This window comes from Phyllobates terribilis, unplaced genomic scaffold (assembly GCF_046119375.1).
Source record: "Phyllobates terribilis strain yellow unplaced genomic scaffold, ASM4611937v1 Scaffold_5__5_contigs__length_657084704, whole genome shotgun sequence".
Lineage (NCBI taxonomy): Eukaryota > Metazoa > Chordata > Amphibia > Anura > Dendrobatidae > Phyllobates > Phyllobates terribilis.
This window is the reverse complement of record NW_027362765.1, coordinates 200,643,645-200,670,387: the sequence shown is the minus strand read 5'-3', so window position 1 is coordinate 200,670,387 and position 26,743 is coordinate 200,643,645. Positions and strand designations below refer to the sequence as shown.

General features: G+C 41.0%; 1 protein-coding gene across 2 annotated transcripts in view; it reads left to right on the top strand.

Annotated features, from left to right (window-relative positions):
• Positions 1–26,743, top strand: part of LOC141272710 (rho GTPase-activating protein 39-like) — an 83,257-nt gene that overhangs the window by 7,939 nt on the left and 48,575 nt on the right. For both annotated transcript variants that reach the window (XM_073683702.1, XM_073683701.1), the window contains exon 2: positions 12,853–13,281. In XM_073683702.1, the coding sequence (XP_073539803.1) occupies positions 12,853–13,281 (429 nt within the window). The remainder of the gene's footprint in view (positions 1–12,852; positions 13,282–26,743) is intronic.

Sequence of the window (26,743 nt, the reverse complement as noted above, 5' to 3'; positions counted from 1 at the left end):
AGGAATCTTTTTGACCTATTCTTTAGTTTCTGTAGTTTGGGGAGGTGTGTTGGATGGTGACTGTCAGTGGTTTACCTCCCCCTCCCCAATTCAGAACACTTAGGGTGAATTCACATGCTGCAGATATTGTTGCAGAATTTTTTTTCACTGAAAAACAGATCCGCAAGTTCTATGTGCATAGAATATCTTGTCATAGGCAGCACAGTCCCTGTTTACACAGGACAATGTGCTCCCGATAACAATGTGCTCATACATCGGATGTTTGCCGGCCTGTTTAGAAAAGATGAAAATCAGGAACAAACGTTCCTATGAAAGCTCCTGTTTCCCAATTATCAGCCTGACAAAATGAGTCCCTAATATAGGACTGTTTCAGATGAATGGGACAGTTGAAGGACTTTCTCCAACAAAAACATGGACCATATGAACATAACCTTGTTTGGATTAGACAGCATGATTGCAGCTGTTAAATTACCACTAGTCCAGGGCATTTTATGGCCTGTTTAAACAAGCCAACCAAAATTCCATGTGCACAGAATGATCTTTAATACAATCGTTCTGCGCTCTTTTTCTTCTCTCTGATTTTTCAACTAAAGCTTATAAATATATAAAGTGTAGCGGGAAAGTGCAGACTGTGATGAGATGTTTGTAAAATGCACATTCCTGGCACAGGATGCAACCTTCTAATATCTTGGAAATGTTCCCAGGGTCTCACTGATTTGTCTTCTGGCTGGAGAGTAGCCTGAAGTTTAGAATAAAAGAAAAGGAAATTGGGCTATTTGTGGCTTTTTAATTTATTTTATTTTTAATCCCTACTTGACGTTTATAACGAGGTGCACTAGGCACAATCATGTACAGATGCACGCCACATTTTTTAGCAGGGGAATATCCAAGAGAGTTTAGTGCAATAATTATTTTGTATTTCTTAATGTGTTTTAATGGATGATTAGGTTAGAGAGGTTGCTATAGATAACAAACTCTCTAAAAGGAGCAGGTCCAGGTACTTTACAGTGGTCCCTTTCACAGGCCACGTTATACTGCCCAGGCCCAGCTGTTGCGGAGCTTCACCGTTACTCACAAAGTGAACATTTTCCCATATAGAGACTTCAGCACTGACAAAGAGAAACAAAGATCGATTTGCTGTAAATGTGATTTATTTTGATCCGGCACCAATGAAAAAATCAGAAATTGCCCAATGTTTCGACCAGTTTATGGTCTTTACCAAGGACATCTGGGTGCATGGGATGTATATGGAGCCCGATGTGTCCTATAAACATCCCATGCCCACGGCCACCACAGATGTTCTTGAAAAACACCACAAACTGGTCGAAACATTGGACAATTTCTGTTTTTTCATTGGTGCCGAATCAAAATAAATTAAATTTGTAGCAAATTCATCTTCGTCTCTCTTTGTCAGTGCTGAGGTTATCGCTATGTGCCTATAGGATCATTGTCCTTTCCTCAGGCATGACTACTGTTATAGGCAGTGTTGCCGGCTTGACCTTACGTGAATATTTTCCCAAACCTCCCTAGTATAATGGATACCAATTCTCAAAGGGCCCAGTTCTTCAGTTTGCTCCAGTAAATAAATAATATAAGAAAACTGTCGTAAGAGTGTCGCAAATTACATTTTTATTGAAGCAATGTCAAATGTTTTAAAAATGGGCAGGGATTAACATAGGAGGCATGGCCTAGAACGGCCCCACACAAATCTTGTTATTATTCATTACTATTATTACATATTATTATATCACACTAATATTCATTGTTAATTATATTAAAAGCTCTGCGGAATATGTTGGCGCCATATAAATAGGCATACATAAATAGCAGAAATGAATTCCAGTCTGTGAATGGAGTACATTTCTATTTCTCTAGTGCACAGCAGCTTAAGGGGTTATCTGAGGCTTTTATTATTTTTGCATATGGGGCTAAGAACTAACCTGTTCTGCCCTGCACCGATCTCTGCTGGCTCAGAACCGTCATGGACTGATCCTGCAGCGATTCTGTGGTTTTCGCTGACGTCACCAGAGAAACTCCTTTTCCGCTCTGCTCTGTTGACGAGACGTGACTGCCAGTGTAATGCTGATTGACAGTCAGCTCCCCACTACTTAACTCCAGGGAGCTGTCTGTCACTGAGCATGACGTCTGCAGTGACGCCTCGACCACAGAGCAGAGGAAGAGCTCCTCTGCTGACGAGAGGTGAAATGAAGCAGCAGAATCACCAGGTGAGCTGGTAGAGATCGACCCTGCCAGTTAGTTCTTAGCCCCATACAAAAAAATAATAAAAGTCCTGAGTAACCCCTTTAATGAATTTGACGCATCTTCATCCACCGGACTATGATTGGTGTACAAAGCGCCAGTCTTGATGAATCTGCCTCATAGTTTTTAATGCACTTTTTTTTTAGTATGAGATCGCTATAAAATGGCTGTTTGGCAGACATTCATCTTTCCTGACTCTACAATGACATCCTTGTTAGTGGAATGGTATGTTGTTTCAGTAGTGGGTTGGGATAAGCATTTGCCTGACATATCTGGTGCTGCTCATCTTTTGACAAAAAAATAGAACGGGTCAAAATCCAATCTGCCCAATAGTTTGTTGTAGGCTATGTATGGTCATTAGATTGCTGCCCAATATTGCCAGGATTGCCTGGATCTGTAAATAGATATTCTAGGGAATTAAACAGAACATATTGGGGGCAGAACCCACGGATTTTTTTCAGAATTGACGCGCCCAGGGGATGGGGACGACTCGGTACCCGGGCCTTTGCCTGGTTTTGGGGATGTCGCGGTGGTCGGCTCCCGGGCCCGTACCCTGGGGTCACTCTTGAAAAAGGCGATTGGAACTTGGATAGAAATAAAAATAAAGTAAATAGTTCGTGACGCCACCTGTGGTACCTGGTAAGGATTACCAGCGCTGCTGCAGACCTCCGGGGGGTGATGGGATGGCAGCTGGGATGTTTCTGCTCCCCACAGGCTTAGCGGGCCCCCGAGGCAGTGTGGAGTTTGGTGGGTGGTGATGCTGGGACTTATAGTGCAGGCGGGATGGTGCAGCAGGAGTAATTGACAGAGACAGGGGATTCGCTTCAATACCTTTACTGGTGCGGATGTCAGGTACGGTCCAGGGTACTCAGTAGGATGGGTGCACTTCAGGACTTCTCCCCAGTGAGCGGGTATAAGGCCTCCTGGTCCGTGTCTGCCTCTCTGTATGCTCCTGGCCAGCCTGCAACTGGGCCTAGCTTATGTGTCGTGCTGTTCCTTCACCTGTCGCTTGGTAGTGGGACCTTCTGCTGGCAACCACTGTCCCTGGTCGCCGGGGCCTTCGTGGTTCCTGATCCTGTTAAGGGTTTAGCTTCAGGTCGGCCAGGGACTTGTAGCCCTCCTGGTATGCTGGTGGTCCCTACTGGGTATAAAGGACCCTGTAGGCGCGGACCCGGTGTCCGGTTTGTATCTTTGGGGTGAGCCTATGATGCTCCTCTGCCCCTTTCAACTCCTCTCTCCTCTCCTCCTTGCTGTCGGCCACACTCGGGGCCCTCAGAACACAGCAGCAGGCGTGCTGCTCTCAGCTTCAGCACGCTCTCAGACTCTCTGACTGACTAACTCTGACTGAACTGCCTGGCTCCACCCTCCATATATATATCCCTAACGGGCTCCCTCTGGTGGTATGAGGTGGAAGGGTGGAGGTGTTTGTATGTAATGAGGGCCTCTTGTGGAGAAGTCCGTCCATGCACCCTGGGTACTGTGGTACCTGTGAACAGCAGGGTGCCAAAGAATCATAGTACAAGTTACTTGGAGTCTTTTTTAGATCCCTTTCTGCTGTTTGTCTGGTAATTAGGATTGTGCATGTTGGATTTTAACACCCAATCCACTGCTCCCCCCCAAAAAAGAAGACCGCACCAGAGGTGTCTGGCAGACTCTTAGGTACCCATGCACTTTAGATAGCTGTCGCCCGAACGATGGTTCTGCTGGATGCTCCTCGCCATACTTTCCCATACTCGTGAGCTCTCACTCCGCTGAGAGCTCCTCTGTTGAGATGGCCATCCCTGGCGATGGCTTATCTCTTAGAGAACAAATGGATCGACAGTCTGAAATCGAACAATGCAGGATCCTTATTTCCCCTGATAATCATCTGTTGGGGGCCCACATGCACATTAGCTTATTGGATGAACCCATCTATAGCGGCTGTTTCGGCCAACGTTAGTCGCAAGTGTATGGAGGCCTTTATGCCCCTCTACGGATAAGAGTTTACTTATTGGGGAATGAGGGAAATAGTTTCTAATAAAGTGTCCGAAATGTGTGGTCAAGTTAAAAGTTGTTTGTATAGCTTTTCAATTGTTTATGGGCATTTATTTGTTAGTGATTAGCAACACTAATTGGCTGCTAATCTAATCTGCAGTTATCTATTATCTATGGACACCTAAAGGAAGTCATAGTCAAGATTTCCTTAGAGATACGAGATTGCTGAGACATCTGAGCGCATTCACACCATGAAAGAAACTGAGCATTTACATGATTAATGTACTGTTACAGCTGTGAAAATGTATATTTGTATAGTGTTTTCACTCTATTGTTCAGCTGCAGTTCCTTGGTTGACTATTGTGAATACAGTCTATCAAGAATAGGACTTGTTCATTACGTTTGTCAGAGAGAATATTAGTTCCACCATTTTCCATTCATTCTATATATAGTTTGGCGTATGTGTAAAATGTTGCCTGCAGCAACTGTGGTATGTGCTATTCAGCGGAGCAAGGGCAACAGAGATATCCTTGTTTCAGAGTGTGTAATGGCTGGTTGGTGAGGTTTTTGGTTAACAGAATAGTATTTGTCTGAGTATCCTCTTCTTTTTCTGCATAGTAAATCACAGACAGTATGAATGTGGCCCTTGAAGTCAACTAAACCTTAATCATTCAGCTTATTCATCTAGCTGGTAATGTGACTTAATAATGTTTCTGGAGAACCTGAGGTTTTCAGAATTATTTCTGGAGGTTCTCAGAGGTTTCTCTGGAGGTTTTCAGACCTGGAAACACAGTATGTTAGGTAACTAGTGATGTTGAATGCCCGCAGGTATCGGTAATATCAGAACTGTGGTCTGCTTCTTCAAAACCTGAAAAAGTTTACAGAAAACAAAAGATTGAAAGCAACTATCCATCAGAGATCAATGAAACTTAACGCGGATGGCCAGATGTTTCACCAACACTGGACATGGCGGCTGACACATTGGCGCTTACCCTTGAATACTTGTGGGACCAGAAGCTCCTTTTGCAAACCCCATTATTGACCTGACCTTTGTCAGGCCTAGAATTAGGCCATGTATGCCCAACTTTATTAGGCCACAGCCCCACTATCAGTATTTAGTCAGTATTTTTCCTCAGTATTGATAAGCCAAAACCAGGTGAGGAACAATCAGAGAAAAGAGATAATAGAAACAAGTCACCAATTCTGCATTTATCTCCCACTCCTGGTTTTGGCTCCCACTCCTGAGAAAAAATACTAACCGAATACTGACCAAACACTGATAGTGGGGCCGTAGCCTTAGTTAGACATCAGGATTCCGATTTCTTACATTTTTGATTCCGATCAGATGACTGGTGAGCCTCTGTGTTGGTACTAATGGCCAGGGAAAGGTTAAAACAAATGAAAACAGGAAAAACTATGCAATGTGTAGAATTAGGGCAATATGGCAAAGAAAATGGCAAGGGCAAATAAATGTAAGCCTTTTTAGCAGCAGTAGTCTTGTGTTCAGCAACATGGGGATAAACCGTTAACCTTTTAAATACATCCCATTTCATGTGGGATTTTGCTTTGCCAGTAGATTTTTTTTTTGTACATTGAATTTGATGGAAATTTTGATTTCTTAGGCATCTGTTCCGCCTTAGACAACGACTGGCGGCTGCCTGCACACTAGGACTCCAGCCGAGTTCTTGTTTCTAGATAGATTTTTGGCTGTGACTTCCATTATGTTGGAGTATTTGTGCATGGTTGGATTGTCCACTGTGCCAGGATATGAATAGAACTTGCATACTTGGGTCTTACTAGCGAATGCCTTTGGTTAGGAAGCTTTTCTGAAGCAGAGGGTCTGCTTGCCAGAGCTATCCATTCGATATGTCTACTCCTAATTTTTGTCATTGCTTTGTGTGTTTTTGGGTAACTAGTGGCATCTAGCTTAAATTATGTAGCCGCTTATAAGCATGTTCTCTGTGGACAATCTCAGATGGCATGTGAATGCTATACTAAGACTGGCAGACAACTAATGCAATTTGATTCTTTCCATTTGCTTTGAAAACATGGCTCACCATTTGCCTATGATACGTGATGAGCCAATGCAGACTGTAATGTAATGAGCTTCCCTTTGTTGAACCTCAAGGACATATGCCCGAACTTCTTTGAGCCTGGGTCATATTGCTGGTAAATCACTTATATTTTAGTATTCTTACATTTTCAGATCTAATAAATTAAAAAGTGCATTGCTCCAATTTTGAAGATACATTTTTATTAACAGTGAACGTATTGCATGAGTTTCAGGGTGGTTTGTGGCTTTTTTGCAGATTTGAAAAAGCTTTTACTTATTCAGACTGATGTATTATATAGCTGTGGCCAAAAGTTTTGAAACTCACAAAAATTTTGCAGTGTTTTTAGGCAAAAAAGTAAGTGAGACCACTTCCTTGGTTGAAAAGCAACTTCACACATGAATGGTGTCGGGATGCGTTACTGTTAGCATGACACAGGAATCAAGATAGCACTCAACTTTCTTCTCCAGATAATTGTTTTTCCAGATGTTCCAAACAGTCTAAAGGGGGCTTCATCAGAGAATGACTTTGCAGGAAGAACAGGGATTGGACTGCATAGGACTGGGGAAAAGTTATTTTCTCTGATGAAGCCCCCTTCAGACTACTTGAGACATTTAGAAGAATGATTGTTCAGAAAAGAAAAGTTATAAGTCCTGTGTCATGCCAGCGGTAAAGCATCCTTAGACCACTCATGTGTGGGGTTGCTTTTCATCCACGGAGTGGGCTCACTCACAATTTTGCCTAAGAACACTGCCAGGAATAAAGAATGGGATCTAAACATCCTCCAAAAGGCAACTTTTGCCAACAATCCAGGAGAAATGTAGTACTAAACAATGCTTTTTTCAGGATGAAGACCATATCACAAGGCAAAAGTGATAACTAAGTGGCTCGGTGAACAGAACATTGAAATTTTGGGTCCATGGCCAGGAAACTTTCCAGATCTCAATTTTATTGAGAACCTGTGGTCAATCCTCAAAAAGCAGGTGGACAAACAAAAACACCGAAATTGAGATAAACTCCAAACCCTGATTACGCAAGATTGAGCTGCCATCAGTCATGGTTTGGCACATAAGCTGATATATTCAGCATGCCAGGGGGAATTGCAGAAGTCTTAAAAAATAAGGGTCAACCCTGTAAATATTGAGCCTGAATATACTTGATGTATTTATCTAGAAAAGTTTAAAAACTCATGAAATGCTTATAACTGTATGTCAGTATCCATACAAACATCTGACTAAGAGATCTAAAAATGTTGAAGCAGAATTCTTTGTAAAAAAAAAAAAAAAACCCTGATTTTGTTTACTCCAGAATTAAATCAGACACGCCATAGTTCTATCAAATCGGACTTCTAACACCGAAGGTACCGTGCATATGGTGCTGTAAGTTAGGGTCAGTAGACAAGTACACTGCTAAAGTCTGACCCTTTTAGAGGAAATGTATCTTCTAAAAATGTCCTATTGTTTAAATCATTTTTTTATATTTAAAGAGGTTGTCCACTACTTTTTAAAATACTCCCAATGTATTCAACCTGTGGAGAGAAGTTTTTTTGTAAATACCTTGGTTGTACTTTATTGGCTGTGAGCTGCGCTACCGCTGACCGCTCACAGGCATCATGAGACCCTGGCTGCAGCCGGCTTCGGAATCCCTTGATGTCACGTCAAGTGAGGCGTGACTCAGTGACGCGCTCCCCGCGGTGGATGCTGGGATGTGGGCGGGGTTTCCCCAAACGTCACAGCCCAGCATCCACCGCATGCTTTCCTGCATTCATTGGGTCTGGTGGGACGACACTTAGAGTCCCCCATTACCAGTATAACAATAAAGCTTCCCCCACAGAAGACACGCTTTACCCTCTTTCAGTATTCTCACATCGGGGACTCCCACCACGCTATAACATCCAGCTTCAAGCTCAGATAGGATGCCACGCCATATATTCAATACAAAAGATAACCCGGCACTCGCAAATGCGCAAAGAAGAAAATTTAGTTTTATTTGGACAGCAATCCAGATATTGTAATGTTTTGGTTTAATAGTAAGACCTTCACCAGTCAGATTGCTATTTCGATAGTTATATAGACAGTGGAATGGAATAAAGCGCAATATAGAAAATAGGTAACTGCTCAAATGATGTGCGCAGGATCATCCTATCTTCAGCTTCCCTTCATGGCCAGCATGTGCCCATGTACTCTCCTGTGCACGCTACTTACAAAAGCCACCATCTGGAGACCTTCTGTTCATAGCTGCTTGCTAGACCTGCTGCTAATGCACCAACCTGGCGGACAGTCACTAGCCACTTTTCATGGGCCTGCAAGACACGTGTGGCTCCCGAGCCACAGTTTGGGGACCCCACATGTACCCTCTACACACCACCTCTTCCCCAGTCATTCCCACACATGCTGGTCTACTTAATGACACTAGCGGGATCAAAACAGCGAAACAAATCTTTTCTTAAAATAGATAAACTTCACACTCACTGCAAATACCCATGCTCACATTAGTGAAGCATATTTTTAGAATCTGGTATGAGAGGGAACCGGAGTACCTGGAGATGATCAACACAAACACAAGGAGAATATGCAAACACTATGAATATGTAGCCCTAATTGGCTTCAAACCCATGGAAACATTGCATCAATGGACCGTATGGAATACCAAGTGAGGTGGAAGAATAGACTATAATATAAGCCTGTGTCAGGACAGATCTTCTGCAACATCATTCTCCAGTGACACTTAGGATTACTTGTTGTTGTCCTATAAAGCGCATACAAAACCCCCCAAAAAACAAAAATGAGCCTATACCCTGTAGAACATAAATGAGTAAATAGTAATAGTACATATAAATAACATAGGGTACTTAGTTAACTCTATTTTGATCAAAAAAGCGTAAAAGCCATCCCACCACGACAAGGTGTACACAATCAGGATGGTCCTATCCGGTCTCTAGTATTAACAATTTGCAATACTAGAGACCGGATAGGACCATCTTGATTGGGTGCACCTTGTCGTGGTGGGATGGCTTTTACACTTTTTTGATCAAAATAGAGTTAACTAAGTGGTTTATGTTATTTACATGTACTATTACTGTTTACTTACTACAGGGTATTTGTTCATTTTGGTTTTTTTTCTTGTGTTTTGTCTGTGAAATAGCCACAGTGTGAACGTGCTCTTACAGATTGCACGTATTCCAACTTTGCTTTTGCTGTAAGGCACATAGTTGTAGATGCATATACACAGAAAAAGGAAGATAGCACTTGCTCAAAAACTCACAATTTTTTTGCATTACAAGTGAAGGCTGTGAACATGCATCAATTACACCAAATCACAAAATCAGATATGGAAGAGTTAAACCGATCCATACAGAAATAGAAAGCCTAAAAGCAATAAATCCTTTAAACAGTTCTGCCAGATGGCTTGAGTGTTAAATAGTCGACAATGCTAAACGAACATCTAATCCCACATCTAAAACCAACGTATAGTAATATTTTTACATATGGCAGTCTTTCCAAAGATTTTTAATAAAGCCAGAATTGAATGTCTGTGTTTTTTGTAATTCACACGCTAAAGTTCAATCCAGATGAGGCTTTTTATGTTATGCATAATTGTTAAGTTTTCTTTGGCAGCTTTAATAAATCTTGACCGAAAAACAAACCACATAAAGTATTTTCTAAAATAATAGACTATTTTAGATGGCACAGTCATTAACTTGGTAATAACGTGCACACAATGGCAAAATGATACTTTAATTCTTCAGACAGCGCTGGATGAAAATGTCTTGTTCTCTGGAAACAGCGTGAAATAATAATTTTCTTACAGCCCTTTCTTGTTTTTATTCATTCAAAATACTTCACATTATTGCTAATAATGAAACCCTGTTTCACACTCGCATTATAATAGCATACAGTATTGGGCTTCAGCTATGCTCTCAGTATATATATATATATATATATATATATATATATATATATATATATATATATATATATATATATATATATATATATATATATATATATATATATATATATATATATATATATATATATATATATAAATAAAATTGACAATGTAATTGTATATGGAATTGCTAGTTGGGGGGAGGAGGTAATGGGGGAAGTGAAGGCCAGCATTTGTACTTGTTCATAGACCAGGACTGAAATCTTAGTTAATGATAAGCCTACTGGGTAAACACAATATCACATGTTGTTAATATACACTGCCCAAAATGCTAAATGCTGGCCCCTGAAAAGGTAGAACTGTATGATGAGAGTCCAAAGTGCAGCAAACAAAATGAAACCATAGCACCTGTCTAATTTTAAAGGGGCGCTGTCACCAGGTCAAAAGTGATCACTTGTTGCTCTTATTTTATTCCCACTTTTCCCCTGAGTATTTAATTGATTTTCTTTTTTAAATCCATTATGCAGCACCATAAATATGGACTATTTTATTTGGTGCTAATTTTTATGGTCTTTACCATAAAGGCGTGGCTTACAGGATTCTCTGGGGGCGTGTCACGCTGCTCTGCATAATTACTCACTGAGCAACGCCCTTTTGTAAAGACCATAAAAATTAGTGCTAAATAAAATGTCTCATGTCTCTGGAACAATATGGCGGATTTATAAAAGAAAAGCAATGGAATACTTATGGAAGTAGTGAGAATAAAGTAAAAGCAAAAAGTCGTCACTTTTGACCCGAAGGCAGTTTCTCTTTAAAGGCCTCTCTAATATGTATCTACTACAGCAGACCTTATTACATTTAGTAATTTGCCATGATAGTGTTCTTTAGGTTTGTGTGCCACATCACTAAACTACATGAGTGCATTCCAGACATGGCAAATATAAGGAGCTGGTGGGACTTGTACCCCAGGTACTTGGTACCATGGTAGTGGGTAGGAGTCCAGGTATTTAGGGCTAAGTTAGCAGCTGAAACTTGCCTAGCTACTGACTATGTATCCTGATTAGTGATGCGCGAGCATGCTTGTTACTCAAGATTTCCGAGCATGCTCGGATGTTTTCCGAGTATCTTCAGCGTGCTTGGGTGTTATGTTTTAGTCACTCCGTGCGCATGATTTGCGACTGTTTGACAGCTTTAATACATGTGAGGAATGCCTGTTTCTTAGGCATTCCTCACATGTATGAAAGCTGTCAAACAGCCGCAAATCATGAGCACTGAGTGACTAAAACATAACACCCGAGCACACTGAAGATACTCGCTGAAGATACTCGACGAGCACCCGAGCATGCTCGCTGAAAGGGTTAACATACTCGCTCATCACTAATCCTGATATTATGTATTGAACGATCTGTACATGTTGCAAATTGGGCAGGTTTATGAAATAGAGTATCACCCGTAAAAAGTAGTCAACGGATTCCTATATGGAAAATCTGTCTATTCATGCAATTGTATAGAAGTTTTTTCATAGCAAGGCTGATTTGCCACGAAAAAGGCTAGCAAAGCATGCTAGAGGTATAAGATGGCTGTATTGTTTGTCACCCATTTTAGCTACAATTGATGGCTAAGACAACCCTAAAACCCCTAAACAGTTTATTTCCTGTGCTATAGGTTAGATTGGACTGGTCTACCAGAGGAGCCTCTAATGGCTCAGGCTCTGACATAAAAATGGACCCCAACGTTTCAGCATTTGGAGCTGATTTTTGGGCAACCCCTTGTCATTAGGATATCTTTGAGATATACCCTATGTGTAATAGATTATGACACAGTTATGAGTGGACGTGTACATGTTCTCTAAAGTTGTAGCTTGACCCTCAGAATCATCTCAGATGAGTCCAAGGAGCCCCAATCTCACACTGATTATGAGTTCTGGAACCTTTAAGTTTATTAAGGAAACATCTGTATACTTGTCCGCTCATATAGGCCAAAGTCTTGACTTTTTTTTTAGTAATAGGAGACTGAGTTTAGTGTCACATTCCTTTTATCTAGGAAACTGATCGTGGAGCAGAGGGTCATTCTCACAGTGTTTTGACTGTTACACAAAAGCTTGGGTTTGTCAGTAATCCTTTTTATGAGTGAGAACCGCCATCATGGAAACGTGATATCCGTCATAAGCATTGCATTCTGTGCGCTTTTCTCCTTTCTTTTAATTATTAAACTGTATATTTTGCAGTTTTTTTCATGTAAAAAGATCAGTGACATTGCCTGAAACTCCAGTTTGGAATAAAGATTTAAAACGTATTAAAGCATCTTGTCCAGTCCATCCGAGAGCTGGAGGTAATATGCCAGGCTAGACTATGCCCACAGTGGTCTCAGACAGTCTGATCTTGGATGGACAAGACTTTGGAGGGGGACGGGGTGTCTCAGACTGCCAAAATATGGTGCATGGAGAGGCCTGATAAGCAGTTGGCCGTCTTACAGAAATGAAGACGGGATTGAGAATCATAGGGATGGCGCCAGAAAGATTAGAAAAAAGAGGCGACCAGATAATTTTGCTATGCGTTATGCAATTATTGTAAATTTTTTGTGAGCCGGAGGATAGCCTAAAGCAGTTTATCACACTTAACATTTTCACGTATTATCCCCTGCCATGACCTCATGTCTCATTATTTTTGTTTTGCAGGTCAGACTGGGTGGAGATTATTGAGCCACGCTCTCATGAGCGGATGTACGTAAACCTGACGACTGGAGAATGTGGTTGGGAGCCCCCGCCTGGTGTAAATGTGCGCCAGTCGGATGAGAACCAATGGTGGGAGCTATATGATCAGCAGAGTGGACGTTTTTACTATTATAATGCAATAAGCCATCAAACTGTGTGGCACAGGCCCCAACAATGCGACATTGTACCTTTGGCCAAATTACAAGCAGTGAAACGAGCTTCCCAGCCAAGCCTCAGCTCTCGTGCCAGTCAGGAGCGAATCTCTCACCGGGGTAGCACAAGTAGTGAGGGAGCAAACGCTCCAATAGAGGTCCTTATGCAAGATTCGGAGTATGGAAAAGATGGAGGCAAAAGGCGAGCAGACAGCATTGATAGCAGAAAGGACTTTGGGAGGTAAGCAATTATTAATAATGGTCACATAGTGCCAACGTACCTGTCTCCAGAATGTATTCTAATCTTTACCAATAGTATTAATGACAGTTTTGTACTCACTATTTCTCTATGGGCACTTTATTATGGACACCTACACAACGGATCCAACACGTGGACGTGTGTACAGTACTATGTGGATTAATTCCTTATGCTGCATTAAATTACGTGTTGTGAGGCTAAAAGTCCTTTCATATATCTGAGACTGTGTGAAGAATTATTTTGTGTAGCACCAGCCTGAGAGCCATCGTGTCAGAGGACACAAACAAAGACGTTTCCCCAGAAAAAAATAGCAATATGTGTAAGAAGAATAAAAAACCTTGTACGTGGTTAACTAAACTGGCATCACCTCTCTCTTAAAGAGATTATCCAGCCTTAGGGTACAAGTCTGCAGTCAGTCTATGTGACTGCAGACTTGTGAATCCTCACATCGCGCGCACTGCACGCAGTGAGGATTGTCTGGTGTAGGCGGTCAGTATGTGATTTGCATACTTCAGGCCACATTCCGACTAGACTGTGTCTGGCTTCACTCAAAACCCTTGCATCTAGTCTATAGGTGACTGCATGTAAGCAAATAACATTTTTGCAGTCAGGCGCCTACCACTTTCAGCAGCGGCATCGGAGATCCTCACAGCGCACAGTAGAGTGACCGCAGACTTGTAGCTTGAAGGGGTATTCCCATCTCCAAGATCCTATCCCAATATGTAGTAGGTGTAGTAGTAATAATAATATTAGCAAATACCTCCAGTTAGAAATGTAGTATTGTTTTTATGATTCGCTATCTCTCTTACCTCATGTGCAGGCATTGCAGGACCTTAGGTATCCATGGTTACGACCACTAGCAGCTAGCTAACTAACTGTGACTTTATCAGTGGACGTAACCATGGATACCTAAGGTCCTGCAATGCCTGCACATGAGGTAAGAGAGATAGCGAATCAAAAATACTATACTACATTTCTAATTGTAGGTATTTGATAATATTATTATTACACCTACTACATATTGGGATAGGATCTTGGAGATGGGAATACCCCTTTAAGGCTGGACAGCCCTCTTAATATATGTGGGCAGTATGCTATAGAAAACTTCCTTATATAGATATTAACACAATCACTTCAGCTCCAAATAACACCAACTGGGACAGAAAACAAGAGCAAATATATATCAAATGATCTGCAGTTGACTCTAGATGGTCTGTAGATTAAAGAGTAATCGTTGTTTTAATTTTTATTTTTCATAAATCACTAGTACACGTGGAAATCAGAAACTCTGTAATATCTTATTGTGAAATCCGCTTCTTTTTCCTCCTGGACTGAATATTCTTTCATAAAATTCTCAATTCACGGGTGAAATTGGTCCTCAGTGAATACAGATTTTCCCATTACGGAGATAAGAGATAACAGTTGGTGTTTATAAAGTTCTATGAAGAACTAGCAGCAGAATGTCGGTCTGTCTCTAGCTCCCCCCCCCTCCCTCCATAGAATTTTATAAACACCAACTGTCATCTCCTGTCTCAGTAATGGGAAAATCTTCTCTGAATACAGATTTTACCCATGAATTGAGAGTGAAAGGTTAATCAAGGAGGTGAAAGAAGCCGATTTCTATGATAAGATATATTACAACGTTGCTTATTTCTATTGATTTTATGAAATAAAAATTAAAATGTCTCTTTAACTACAAAGCAGAGAATATAGTGTTTAAGGGCTTCTGTATAAGGAGATTACAGCCCCCCTGTAGTCACTATGGATCTCTTCTTTTTGTGATGCAGTTTCCTAATATATTATCGCCTGTGTACATCCACTGTGCATGATATTATACAAGTAATTGAAAAGCTGAAGCAGGCCATAGGTAGTCTACATGAATAATGAAAAAATATACCTCTCCGACATTCAATACTGCTTATGGCTATTTTACCTATATAATAAATAGTGCCATTTTAAAGATATGGGTGATTACTTCTCTAGATATTTCTTCAGAATTTAAAACATCCATATACTACTTACTATAGCTGCACAAGCCAGAAATCGCACACACGCACGCGCACACACACACACAGGTACACACACAGGCACGCACACACACAGGTACACACACAGGCACGCACACACAGGTACACACGCGCACGCATGCACACATAGGCACACACACGCGCACGTATGCACACATAGGCAAACACACGCGCACACACACAGGTACACACACAGGCACACACGCACGCACACGCACAGGCACACGCACACACACACACGAACGCGCACAGGCACACGCACACTGTGACTCGTCTGTCAAGACTTGGCAACTAGACCCCACAAAATAGTTTGTTCAGAGGAAATTGGCAAATGGGATGTGATAATGACACCTTTTATGGCTAACAGATGTTTGATGCCTTCCCAACTGTACTGCAGCCTGGACAGGACTGCCAGTGACTACATCAGATCGCTGATAAACCAGAAGAGTTTATTTTTGTTCACATTTTCCCTTCATTGCCTGAAAATGAGAATCATGTCTGTTTCCACAATGTATTTTCCTGATCCAAAAAAAAAAGAGTATAGCAAGCAAAAGAATAAGAAGGCAGGCCTGGTTACAGCTGAATCTGCCTATAGCGCTTAAAGCGATGCTCTATTTTAACACTTTAGGTGTTAGAACTGTGTCACTAGTGTTGAGCAGCAGCAGAGAAACTGGGGGCAGCAGTGCGTATGTTCTCATGTCTTAGTGGAAAAAAAAGATGTCTCAGAAGTTGCTATTTAGACTGGACTTTTAAAGATGTTGTCCGGCTACTAGAAAAAAATTTGAACGTTGCTTATGTTTTAGAATATTTGCTTATATAGCGCCATTAATTTCCACAATGTATAACAGATAACGTTATCACTGTCCCCATTGGGGCTCAGAATCTAAATTCCCTATCAGTATGTTTTATGGAGGGAAACTGGAGTACCTGGAGGAAACACAGATGTCCTTTGAACCCAGGACTCCCAGTACTGCAAGGCTATAGTGCTAACCACTGAGCCACCGTGCTGTATGACCAGTGAAGCTCCTGACGCTCCATCACTGCCTCCCTGCTTGTGCATTAGTGACGCCACATCTAGAACACGTGACCCCGCAGCCAGTGACTGGGTTTGGTGATCTCATGCCCTCTACCTCAGCATCACTGCCGAGTCCATTGATCGGCTGCAGCAATCGCATGTAGACATATAGAAAAACAATATGGCCGACACACTTGGTAAGTGAAATCGAGTGTAGTGGTAGGAACCAGATGAACCCACAATAGTCAAAGTGTAGTAGACCGAGGCACTCTGGCATTTTGATGAATATGTATTTATTTGAAGAACATCATATGTAGTCATATGAAAACAGCTGCACACTATACCGTGAAAAAAGTCCAAGGTCGAAACATTGGCTGTGTGTAAAAAAGCAACTTCTTCACCTGTGTAGACGTGACCACCACGGATCCAAGCTTCTTACTGCTATGAAACTGAAATGTCAAAAGTTTTATTTAAGGGAAGTTCCCGGTCCGAGTAAGAGGGGAAATAATGAGATCTTTTCACACTTATTATTTAACTGTTTGTGTTTTTGTGGACCAGAAAAAAAAATATTTCTCAAATATTTTGTCCTCCATGGAAAGACTTTCTTCGGAGACCTCCTCCTAGTTCCCACAGACTCAGATTTTCTAGGATGGTGGCAGATTTTCCTCACGGAGATGAGCGGTTCTTATTTATCCTTCGTAGCTCCTAGAAAACGACTGCTGTATTCCTGCCATTGCTTCCTGCAGGGACAACTCGCAGCACATTTTGGCAGGACATCTATTACCGTGAAATGCAACACTTGGCAAGAGACGAAACCCAAGCAATATTTAACCTAACGTTGGTATGCCGAAGGTGGATGGTTTGGTCTCTGGTGTGTAGAGAAACTGGAAGGGAACCACGCATGAAGCCTCCTCGCTCTTGCTCCTGTGGAGGCTTGTAGCTGAAGGGCCTTCGTTTCACACTTGTAGATGCAGATTCGTGGCCTCTCTCTTGTGCACACAGAAAATACACCGCTATCTCGGCTGGCGGGGACACAAAACATGGGCTGAATAGAGCAGCTGTTGCTGGATTCCGTGCAGTCAGCAGATCTAAGTGTACAGATCTCACTCCCTTCTTACAATGGATTCTTTCATGAGCAGCTTGTAAAGTCCATCCAAAGGGAGGACAGACAGCTGCAGCATTGTCTACTCTGGAGCGGCTGAGGAAACTTCTCAAGATGTTTTTCAGATATCGTTGCCCATAAGAAGACTTTAAAATTCATAGATTACGAAAAAGTGATCTAAAATGTATTTTTATTCAAATTATTTTGAGGGAAAACACTAATATAACCTATTATTACAATCATATTTATTATGCTTCCTTATATATCGCCAACATATTCCACAGCGCTTTACATACATTGTCGTCATCAGTGTCTCCATTGGGGCTCACAGTCTAAATTCCATATCACTATGTCTTTGGAGTGTGGGAGGAAACCCACAAAAACATGGGGAAAACATGCATTTTATTTCAATTTTTCCTCAATGTTCCTGCAGTTTGGTCAGACCAAAAGTCTCCATTTTTTTTAAGCTTGGAAACCACATTCAAAGTGTTGGACCATATAGACTTTTAAGGCAGAACTAATTGATATGCCAAAACAATGCAGCCAATATGGGTCCACCTCCTGCTCTGTAGCCATCTCACCTAAGTCCCCCCATACATATGAACGCTCCACCTGGCCGAGCACTATTGTGTTCTCTATTAGAGAGCCGCTGCCAGTCTCCTCTAGTAGTGTCCTATCTCCTCAGGATCAAAAGGATCTGCTAACGAAAATCGAATGTGCTCCATCTTTCTCTCTCCCCCATACATCATCTGTTGTGAGAACCCCATACTCATGAGACTATCATGCCTATGTCCAGGTGTATGGCCAATTTTAGTCTGTGTATGGGGGCCTTAAAGGGAACCTGTCATGCAAAAATTTTTATTAACCTGCAGATATGGGGTTAATAGCGTTCTGACATAGTGCGGCCACCGCACTGAGAGCCCAGCCGGAAGGAAATTAACTTTATTCCTCCTGGCAGCCTCCAGCTTTCAGTCACTGCACTCTGCATATTGAATGATGGCTGTAACCGCGGCCCACGGCATTGACTGACTGTCAGCTCATCATTTTTTTCCGGACTAGGCTGATGGACACATCTGGTCACATGACCCTCCACCAGCAGCCATTGTATGGACAGAAGTGCTGGTCAGTGTGTGAGGAAAGTTGCACTAACAAGAGAAAATGGCCGACCTACCTGGGAATCAGTCAGTGAGCTCGTTCTCACAGTCTAACAGGAGAGTTTGTACCTCATTTTTTTTAAAAAAAATTGTCCCCTAAGGTGGCTGACCCTTTTATGTGTTCTAGAATATATTCATTTTGAAAATCGCTGGTGTGCAAGGTCAGAGACACTTCACCAATGCGCCGGCTGTCAGTCAGTGCTGGGAGTGGTTACCGTTGCCGCTCACTATGTACTGAGTGGTGTCTGAAGCCGCACCTCTATGACTGAAAGCCGGAGGCTCCCGGGCGGAATAACGTTCATTTCCTCATGGCAGCGGGGCTCTCAGTGCAGGCGGCAGGCAGCTTGAGAATGCTATTAATCTGCAGATTAATTGCATATCTACAGGTTAATAACGTTTTACTACATGATAGGTTCCCGTTAAGTTATTATCATGGTTTACTCACCCCTTTCTAATTTCTATCTGTGCTATACTTGTTTTGAGGAAATAAAGTATAGGAATTGGTTAGTGCAAGTTTGAGAAACAGAAATTTAGGAACAGAATTTGCAACACTGATACATAAAGCAGTTTTTTGGACATTTTACTAATTTCAGACTTTTCTGTGGCTGATTTTCGATTCCTTTATGTTCTCTGTATATCGTTCCTCTTCTTTAAAAAGAACCTGACAGCAGATTTATGCAGCATGAATCAGACACTGGATGTGCTATAGTACTTGTGTATGTTTTACTCCGATGTATTGCGGCATTTCAGAGAAAACAATTTGGAAAGTTGAAGAAGGATGTTACGTCTCAGATGACCAGTCAGTGGTAGGTCCCCAGCAGCTTCTCTCCACCCTTGATTGACAGGTTCCTTTCTGTGCATTTCTAGAGCAAAACCTGGCAGTCTAAGGGTGTGGGGCATGTAGACTGACAGCAGGCTTAGCATTAGAGTTGGCTGTCAGTCAGCACCGGGGTCGAGGATACAGCCGCCGCTCACTACACACAGAGTGGTGACTGAAGCCGCGCTGGCGCCGCCCTTGTGACTGTAACCTGAACCCTACTGGGATGAATAAAGTTAATTTCCTCCTGGCAGCGGGGCCCTAAGTGCCGGCACCAGGTAGGTTCAGAACGCAATTAACCTGCAGATTATCTGCTGGTTAATAATGTTTTTTCACATGATGGGTTCCCTTTTAAGCCTGTCGCTGTATTGGATGCACATTGACCTTTCTGTCCTGCATAAGACCGACCTTTGTTATATGTTAGTATACTCCTGTGCGCCATCCAGTTTTTAAGGACAGGTGCTGGACAGGAGCCATGAGTACAGAAATAGCTCCTGGTCTGTGTCCTAACAGAGGCGGCAGCAGGTGCGCTGAGTAATTTAGCATGAAGAGAAATATGAATCAGAAGTGACAGCTGTTATTTGTTGGTGGAGATGCCATCTTGGACTCGTCTGTAATGTACAATATATGTTTGTGGGATAGGAGACCATATGTGTATGTAGTAATGCATGCGGTGGCAATGCAATGATCGCTTTTGTGACAAATAGCTGTTTTCATTTTTCTCTTGTAGCATTTAAAACCTTTCCAATTTTTTTTTTTGTTTGACTCACATTTATTATCTCATATTAACCCTTTTGACAAGTAAAGTGATCCATTGATACTTCTAAACCGTATCGGCCCCAAACCGAGGGCTTTTTAGACCAAATGTAAATGTTTTGATTTATAAAATTAAAAGGAACCTATTGGCAGGATTTACCTCTCTAAACCACTTCTTCCACCATTTGTCACCTCAAAAGTTTTTTTTCTAAATTTAGTTCCATTAGTCATTAATGCTGTAGTTTAAAAAGTGTCCGCTGGGCGGATACAGATCAGCTAGGGGTGCATTTACACATTAACAGCGATCAAGGCTGTTTAAAAGCTTGTTTAGACAAGCTGACTGCATTTTCATGCGTGCAGAGCGATAGTTACTACGATCGTTCTGTGCGCATAGAACATCATGCTATTGGCAGCACATGTCGTGTTTACACAGGATGATGTACTGTCGAAAACAATTATGTGCTACCGAGAACAATGATTTATAAGCAGATTTAAAAATCAACTCTTGATGATTAAGCATTTTTCACATTCATTGGGTGATTTGCAGCTTGTTTAGATAGGCAATTGGAAAACAAGCTAATTACTTAATTTCAGCCAGTGTAAATGTGCCTGTAATGTCCTTGTCAAGGTTAGATAATAAAAATAAGACCAGTGTTTGTTGCTGTGTAGGTAGAGAAATTAATATTGGGCTGCACATGCACTTAGCTTCATTTGCATAAAGCGCAGGGGCCTTTGCACAGCCTGACCAACCGCAATGATGTCTCATGTGGCCGCTGTATTGGTCCCATGAGATGAGAAGCCATTCTAGGATGAAGTTCAAGTGACCACTGGAGGTAATTATAGTGGTTCTTTTTTCCCTATCCACACGACTTTGTGCCTATTTACTGTTGTAGATGTCTCTGGTTTCAGACAGAAGCAATTTTCCAGCAGTTTTTGTTGGTATGAATACTCCCCTAACATTCCATGTCACTTATGCCGATATCACACCAGTCATTGTAGTGTCAAAGGAAAGATTGCAGGGCCACTGAGTCACAATAGTCCAATGTATAGATGACATCATAAGAAAAGAAGATAGTGCGAATGACCATTGATCTTTCAGTCTATATTTATTTTAGACTGTAGCTATCGCTTTGCGTTAGGGAATATTATCAGTGAATAGACCAGTAAATATTATCAAGCAAAAAAAGTATCTCAAGTATGCCAGTGAGATGCATCTAAATAGTTTGCAAGAAAATTGTTTTTAATGTAAGAAGCCAAAAATTATTATTTTGAAAAGAAAGAGGAAGTTTTGCTCGCATATGCTTTAACTCTGGCTGCATTTACCCACAAACGAGAACGAGACCTTTCCCCTGGTTCTGCTTATAAATAAGCCTCCAGCTCGTGTCATATGATCATCTTGGTGTCACATGATGGAACTTATGGTTTGTATGGTCTGTGGTGATATAGACTGCTGTAAATGTGGGTGATGATGTTTGTATTTTGATTTCTCCATTTTTATATTCACATCGGATTGTGGCTGTAATAGACGAATAGGATTTGAAGAGCAATTTCCCCAAATTAAAATAAATCAAGTAGCAACGTTCCCCTTTTTGTGGACTCTGTTGCAAAGCTAACACGAATTGCAGTAAAGCAGAACTGCCTAAGGGCCTATGTCAGACATCCTTGATACGTCAGCTCTTTAACATCCTAAACCCCCATGATTCTACTGAATTGAACATATGTAGAACCATGCAGTGAGAAATATTCAATTTAATAGTGTTGTAGATAATCCTAATGTTACTACTATCATCCAAGGGATAAAATGCAACCTAATAAAAAGTCTTGAGTTATCATTGTTTTAGTTTTTTTTGTATATAAAACAATAGTAAACATGAAAATAAGAAACTTAAGATATATTGCAATCTTTCACTCTGTAAACTCTGTATACAGTAGTAAAATCTGTTTTAGGTGAAGACAGATTTCAACATTCCTGACATTGGAGATGACAGTTGGTGCCTATAAGATTCTATGGAGAGGGGAGGGAAGATGAGTAGGGAGGAACTAGAGGCAGACACAGACATTCTTCTGGAAATTCTCCTGAAATGACAGGTATACTTTAAATCACAAAGCCAAATAAATGAGCTGGAACACATGTTGGTATAAGTGCAGTGTGTAGGTGCACATTCACACTGTGGCCATTTAGAAGACATAACTTAAAAGCAAAATGAGCAAATATCCTGCAGTAAGTAAATAAATATTAATAGTACATATAAATAACATAGGGTACTTAGTTAATATTTTGAGCAAGAGAGCATAAAAGCCATCCTACCACGACAAGGTGTACCCAATCAGGATGGACCCTAACTTTTGTAGTTCACCTTGTAATGTGCCAGCAGACCGCAAAATAGATGGGGGCAGAGCAGGACCCAGAACTGACTGTTTTGCACATGGCCATGGAAAGCTACATAGATAAGATACACAGCCCAAAATGGGGGAGCCACACCCCTCTATGTACAAGATACAAAAAACTATAGCAAAACCAAAGAAATTAACTTTAAAACACAGCCTTCATCAAGTCATTATCAAGCAAATATAACAAAGAGTAAAAACAACGGATGAAATGTTTAGCTGCATGATATCTGTGTTATAATTCTGTAATTTTCTTATTTTATGTGGGCTTACTGTTCATAAAGTTACCTTGTTTTCCCTGGGCAACTCCTTAATCACTAATCCACAGGATAGGTTATAGCTTGTTAATCAGTTAGAGTCCGACCTCTGGGAATCGCACTGATCGGCAGACGGGACACTTTTATCCCCTTTAGAACAGAGTGGCAGTGTACATGGCGGACTACCTTCCTATTCCTTCCTTATGGGTTGCTCTGCCCTCCATTTTTTTTTAAAATGAGTCCCATAGAGAATGAATAGAGTCGGGAAACCCATCTGCTTCCTTGTGTTTTCACCAGAAGCCCCCTTTAATAAATATATATGCCCCTCCCCTGAAGGGCAAACCATCACAAGCAAAATCTGGCCTAACAGATCACAACACTTATTTGTGTGCATTTACATTGTGTTTTCATACCCTGAGTACATTTTACAGCTTATTGTGCAGGTGCACACATTCTAGATTTATAAATCATACACTTTTTGTGTGTGCATGGAAAAAATAGATGATGAAGATATACTATATAAAATGTCTTGGCTAGTCTGTGGGCCACTGACAGTAAGTCGTGATGTATGGCAGGAAGTCGTCCTGTCCATGGTTTACATCTTAGCGGTTCTCAACATCCTGTTTACAAAACTAAGATTTGCACAGACCAACGTATACCAGACCTTGCTCCTTCAAGGACCTTTTTACACGTGACTTGTAGCTAATTAAGTGAATAGTCAATTATCTATTGACTGCTCATTGATTAGCCTTTGACTTCTGATCATTGGGAAGTGATATTGTAAAAGCAGTCAATATTTAGGAGCCTATCAATTTAATAGTAAAGTATTATTGATAGTAACTATATCTGTCTCCAGTGACTTGTTATCCTAACTAGTATATATTGGTTGGGCTGATTAAATGCCATTGACGGTCTTGTATTTAAAATCATTCAATTACTTTTTTTGTATTAGTAAGGCCTCGTTCACACATCAGAGTTTCAGGTATTATCTGTGTTTCTATGAATTGAACCTATTTTAGACTATGGGACTCTTCACATTTCCACTCTTTTATGCATACTGATCATTCGCCAAAAAAACAAAACAAACATTTCAGAGTTTGGTTTGATGTGAGGACCAAACTCATCCAATCAAGTGAATGGGTCCATGGAAAAAACTAGCAACGCACAGATGCCATCTGTATGGCATCCATGTGCTCTCCTTTTTTCTTTGATTAAGACTAGGGTCACACGACCGTTTTTCTCTCACCTGAGGAAATTGTGCCAATTATGCAAATACCAAGTTTATCCACCTTCTCTATATTGTCAGTTTGTGAAAATCGGACCGAGTTCAGAAGTCATCCGAGTGCAGTCAGATTTTTTCCACGGATCCATAGGCTTGAAAGGGTGAGTGCCATATGTTTCTTGGAGGCAAATCGTGCATGCATGCAGGTCCAAGAAAAAATCAGACATGTGCACAGCCCCATAGCAATTGTCCGTATGTTATTCTATCTGTCAAAATGACAGATGGCACTCGTCCAATTTTTACGGTCGTGTTCATGAGCCCTAATGCTAAAGGAAAAACTCCGTCAGATTTTTGTCTTTTTCATATGAGCAAAACAGACAACACATGGATAGTAAAAAATAACGTGGGGACAAAAATGGATCGTGCACACTAATGAAAATCGGTTCTATTTTTTTTGTTTTTTGCTTATGAGGAAAAATAACTAACAAGAAATTGCCGTTTGCCAAATTTTGCTGGCCTGAAAATTAGTAATTTCTTAAGCAATACATTAATCTTCACAATCAATATCCAGATAAAGTATAGTTTTTATTCCTTCTCCATATATAAGAAAATGCTGAAATATTACTGTTTTCACTTGGCTACTGGAGGCATACTACTTCCTGTGCGTACTGAACAATGGTTTGCAACCACACCGTTCTCTACTCCTGGGGCGAGGATGTTTCTATGCAGAAATAAAAGCATATAACAGCATAAAAATATTACACAGAACCGGCCACATCTGCCGACTCAGCTCTCTACCCAGCGGCCCTAATACCAGGCAGGATTTTCACTGTCGTCCTGTACAGTGTTGGGCTAGTGTACTGTGCCTGGTTTGCCAACCATCCAGAAATTCAAGGACAGTCCCTAAAAATAAGGCAAATTTCTATCTGTAAAATTTTGTTTTTTAAGGCGTATGTGATTTTTTTTTAGAAGATGAAGAAGAAAATGATGATATTTACAGTCAAAATCTATTTTTTACATGTATCACTGATGATCATAATGATTTATTATGGTTTTCCAATGTGTTTGTAAAAATATTGTCTGTTCGTGAATTTTTGACAAGCTGTCCAGAAAAAAATACAAAGTCAACTTGGCAACCATGTGCTGTGCCTCAGCACCTCTGCATCGCCTTAGTAATATTGTGACATTACCACTCTGCAGCCTCAGCTTTTCCAACTTTGCGAAATATTAAAGATTCAGTTGCAGTAGCTAAGCAATTTTACAGCCACTTGCAGATAATGCCATTTTCCCATGGACTACTACTAGGGATGAGTGGACAAGTGGCTGTTCAGATTCATCAAGTCCGACCGAATATTTGTCCAAAGTTCGGTTCCGGCACCAGAACTCTACCCGAAATTGAACCCAAACCCCAAAGAAGTCAATGGGGACCCAAACTTTAGTGCTGTAAAATGGTCGTAGTAAAGGCTAGGGATGGCTCTCTCTGAAACACAGACTCCACAGAAACACTAAAACGGACTTCCGGGAGAAGTCCATGTTCGGAGTTGAGCAACGGACCGGTACGAACCATGAACTTTACAGTTCAGGTTCGCTCATCTCTAACCACTCCCCTAAGTGTCAGCTTAGACGCAATATGGGTTAATGCAAATCTAGCAGTTTCTTATCATTCCAGAGGAAAGTCTTGCTTGTTCTGCACAATGCTGACTCTTTGTATGTGTATTGCTTAATATCTACAGTGCATTTACAATCAGTAATTAGGATTTGCATTAGGACATATTGCACTGTAGCCCCTTGTATTTTTGAAGATTTATTCTAATTCTTTACAGCACACATACAGATTTTATGGCAGGTAACCTTTGATTTCCCAGTTTTGTATTTACTTAAAAATTCTTTTGGATTTACTTAGTGCTAATGCTTAATCCTGGTCCTGGGTGACCTCAAAAACCTGGATTTCCTGTTTCTCTGCTAATCACTACAAGTAATTTATTAGCTGCTTAAAGTCTAACTTGATTATTTTTCTAATTATGTTTGAAATGTGTGGGAAAGAACAATTCCCTCTAATCTATACTTTAAGAAACTAAGGTTATTGCCGATAACGGTCCACGATATATTCTTTGGTAATTATGATGGTTCCCAAATTCAAGATGTTCTTGGCTTAGCTCCTGAGACCCCTGGCAGATGGTTGAAGGAAGCTGCATCCAGCCAGACATATCTCTCATATGTGTATTACATAGTCACCAATCAGATTAATTGACATTAATTGAATATATGAACGACCCCAGTCTGCCAGAGCAAGATTCGGTGAAGCAGCATAGATTTGAATTATCCGCTTACCTTTCTGTACTTGGAATCCTTCTGCTGGTAAATATAATAATTCCTATTATATCACTATTTCATGCAATTTCTGTTTAAGAAAGTGAAAATTTAGAGATGTAATTTTTAAGTGATTTAGACAGGAATGTCGCTGCCAAACCAAATCAGAACTGCAGCCCCTTGGCAATCGAGACAATTGTTAACACCTCACTGAACAAGCGGCTACAGCCGAAAAAAGAGCGAACGGTAGTGGAAATATTGACTCCGTGCACTAAAAATAAATTGTCCACTTCTGATGAATGGTGCTAATTCTGGGAAGGCCTCCGGAGCGGCAGCCGCTCAAGCCAGTCCTTTATGTCAATGCGTCCAGAGCTAAACATAGAGATAATTAAACAG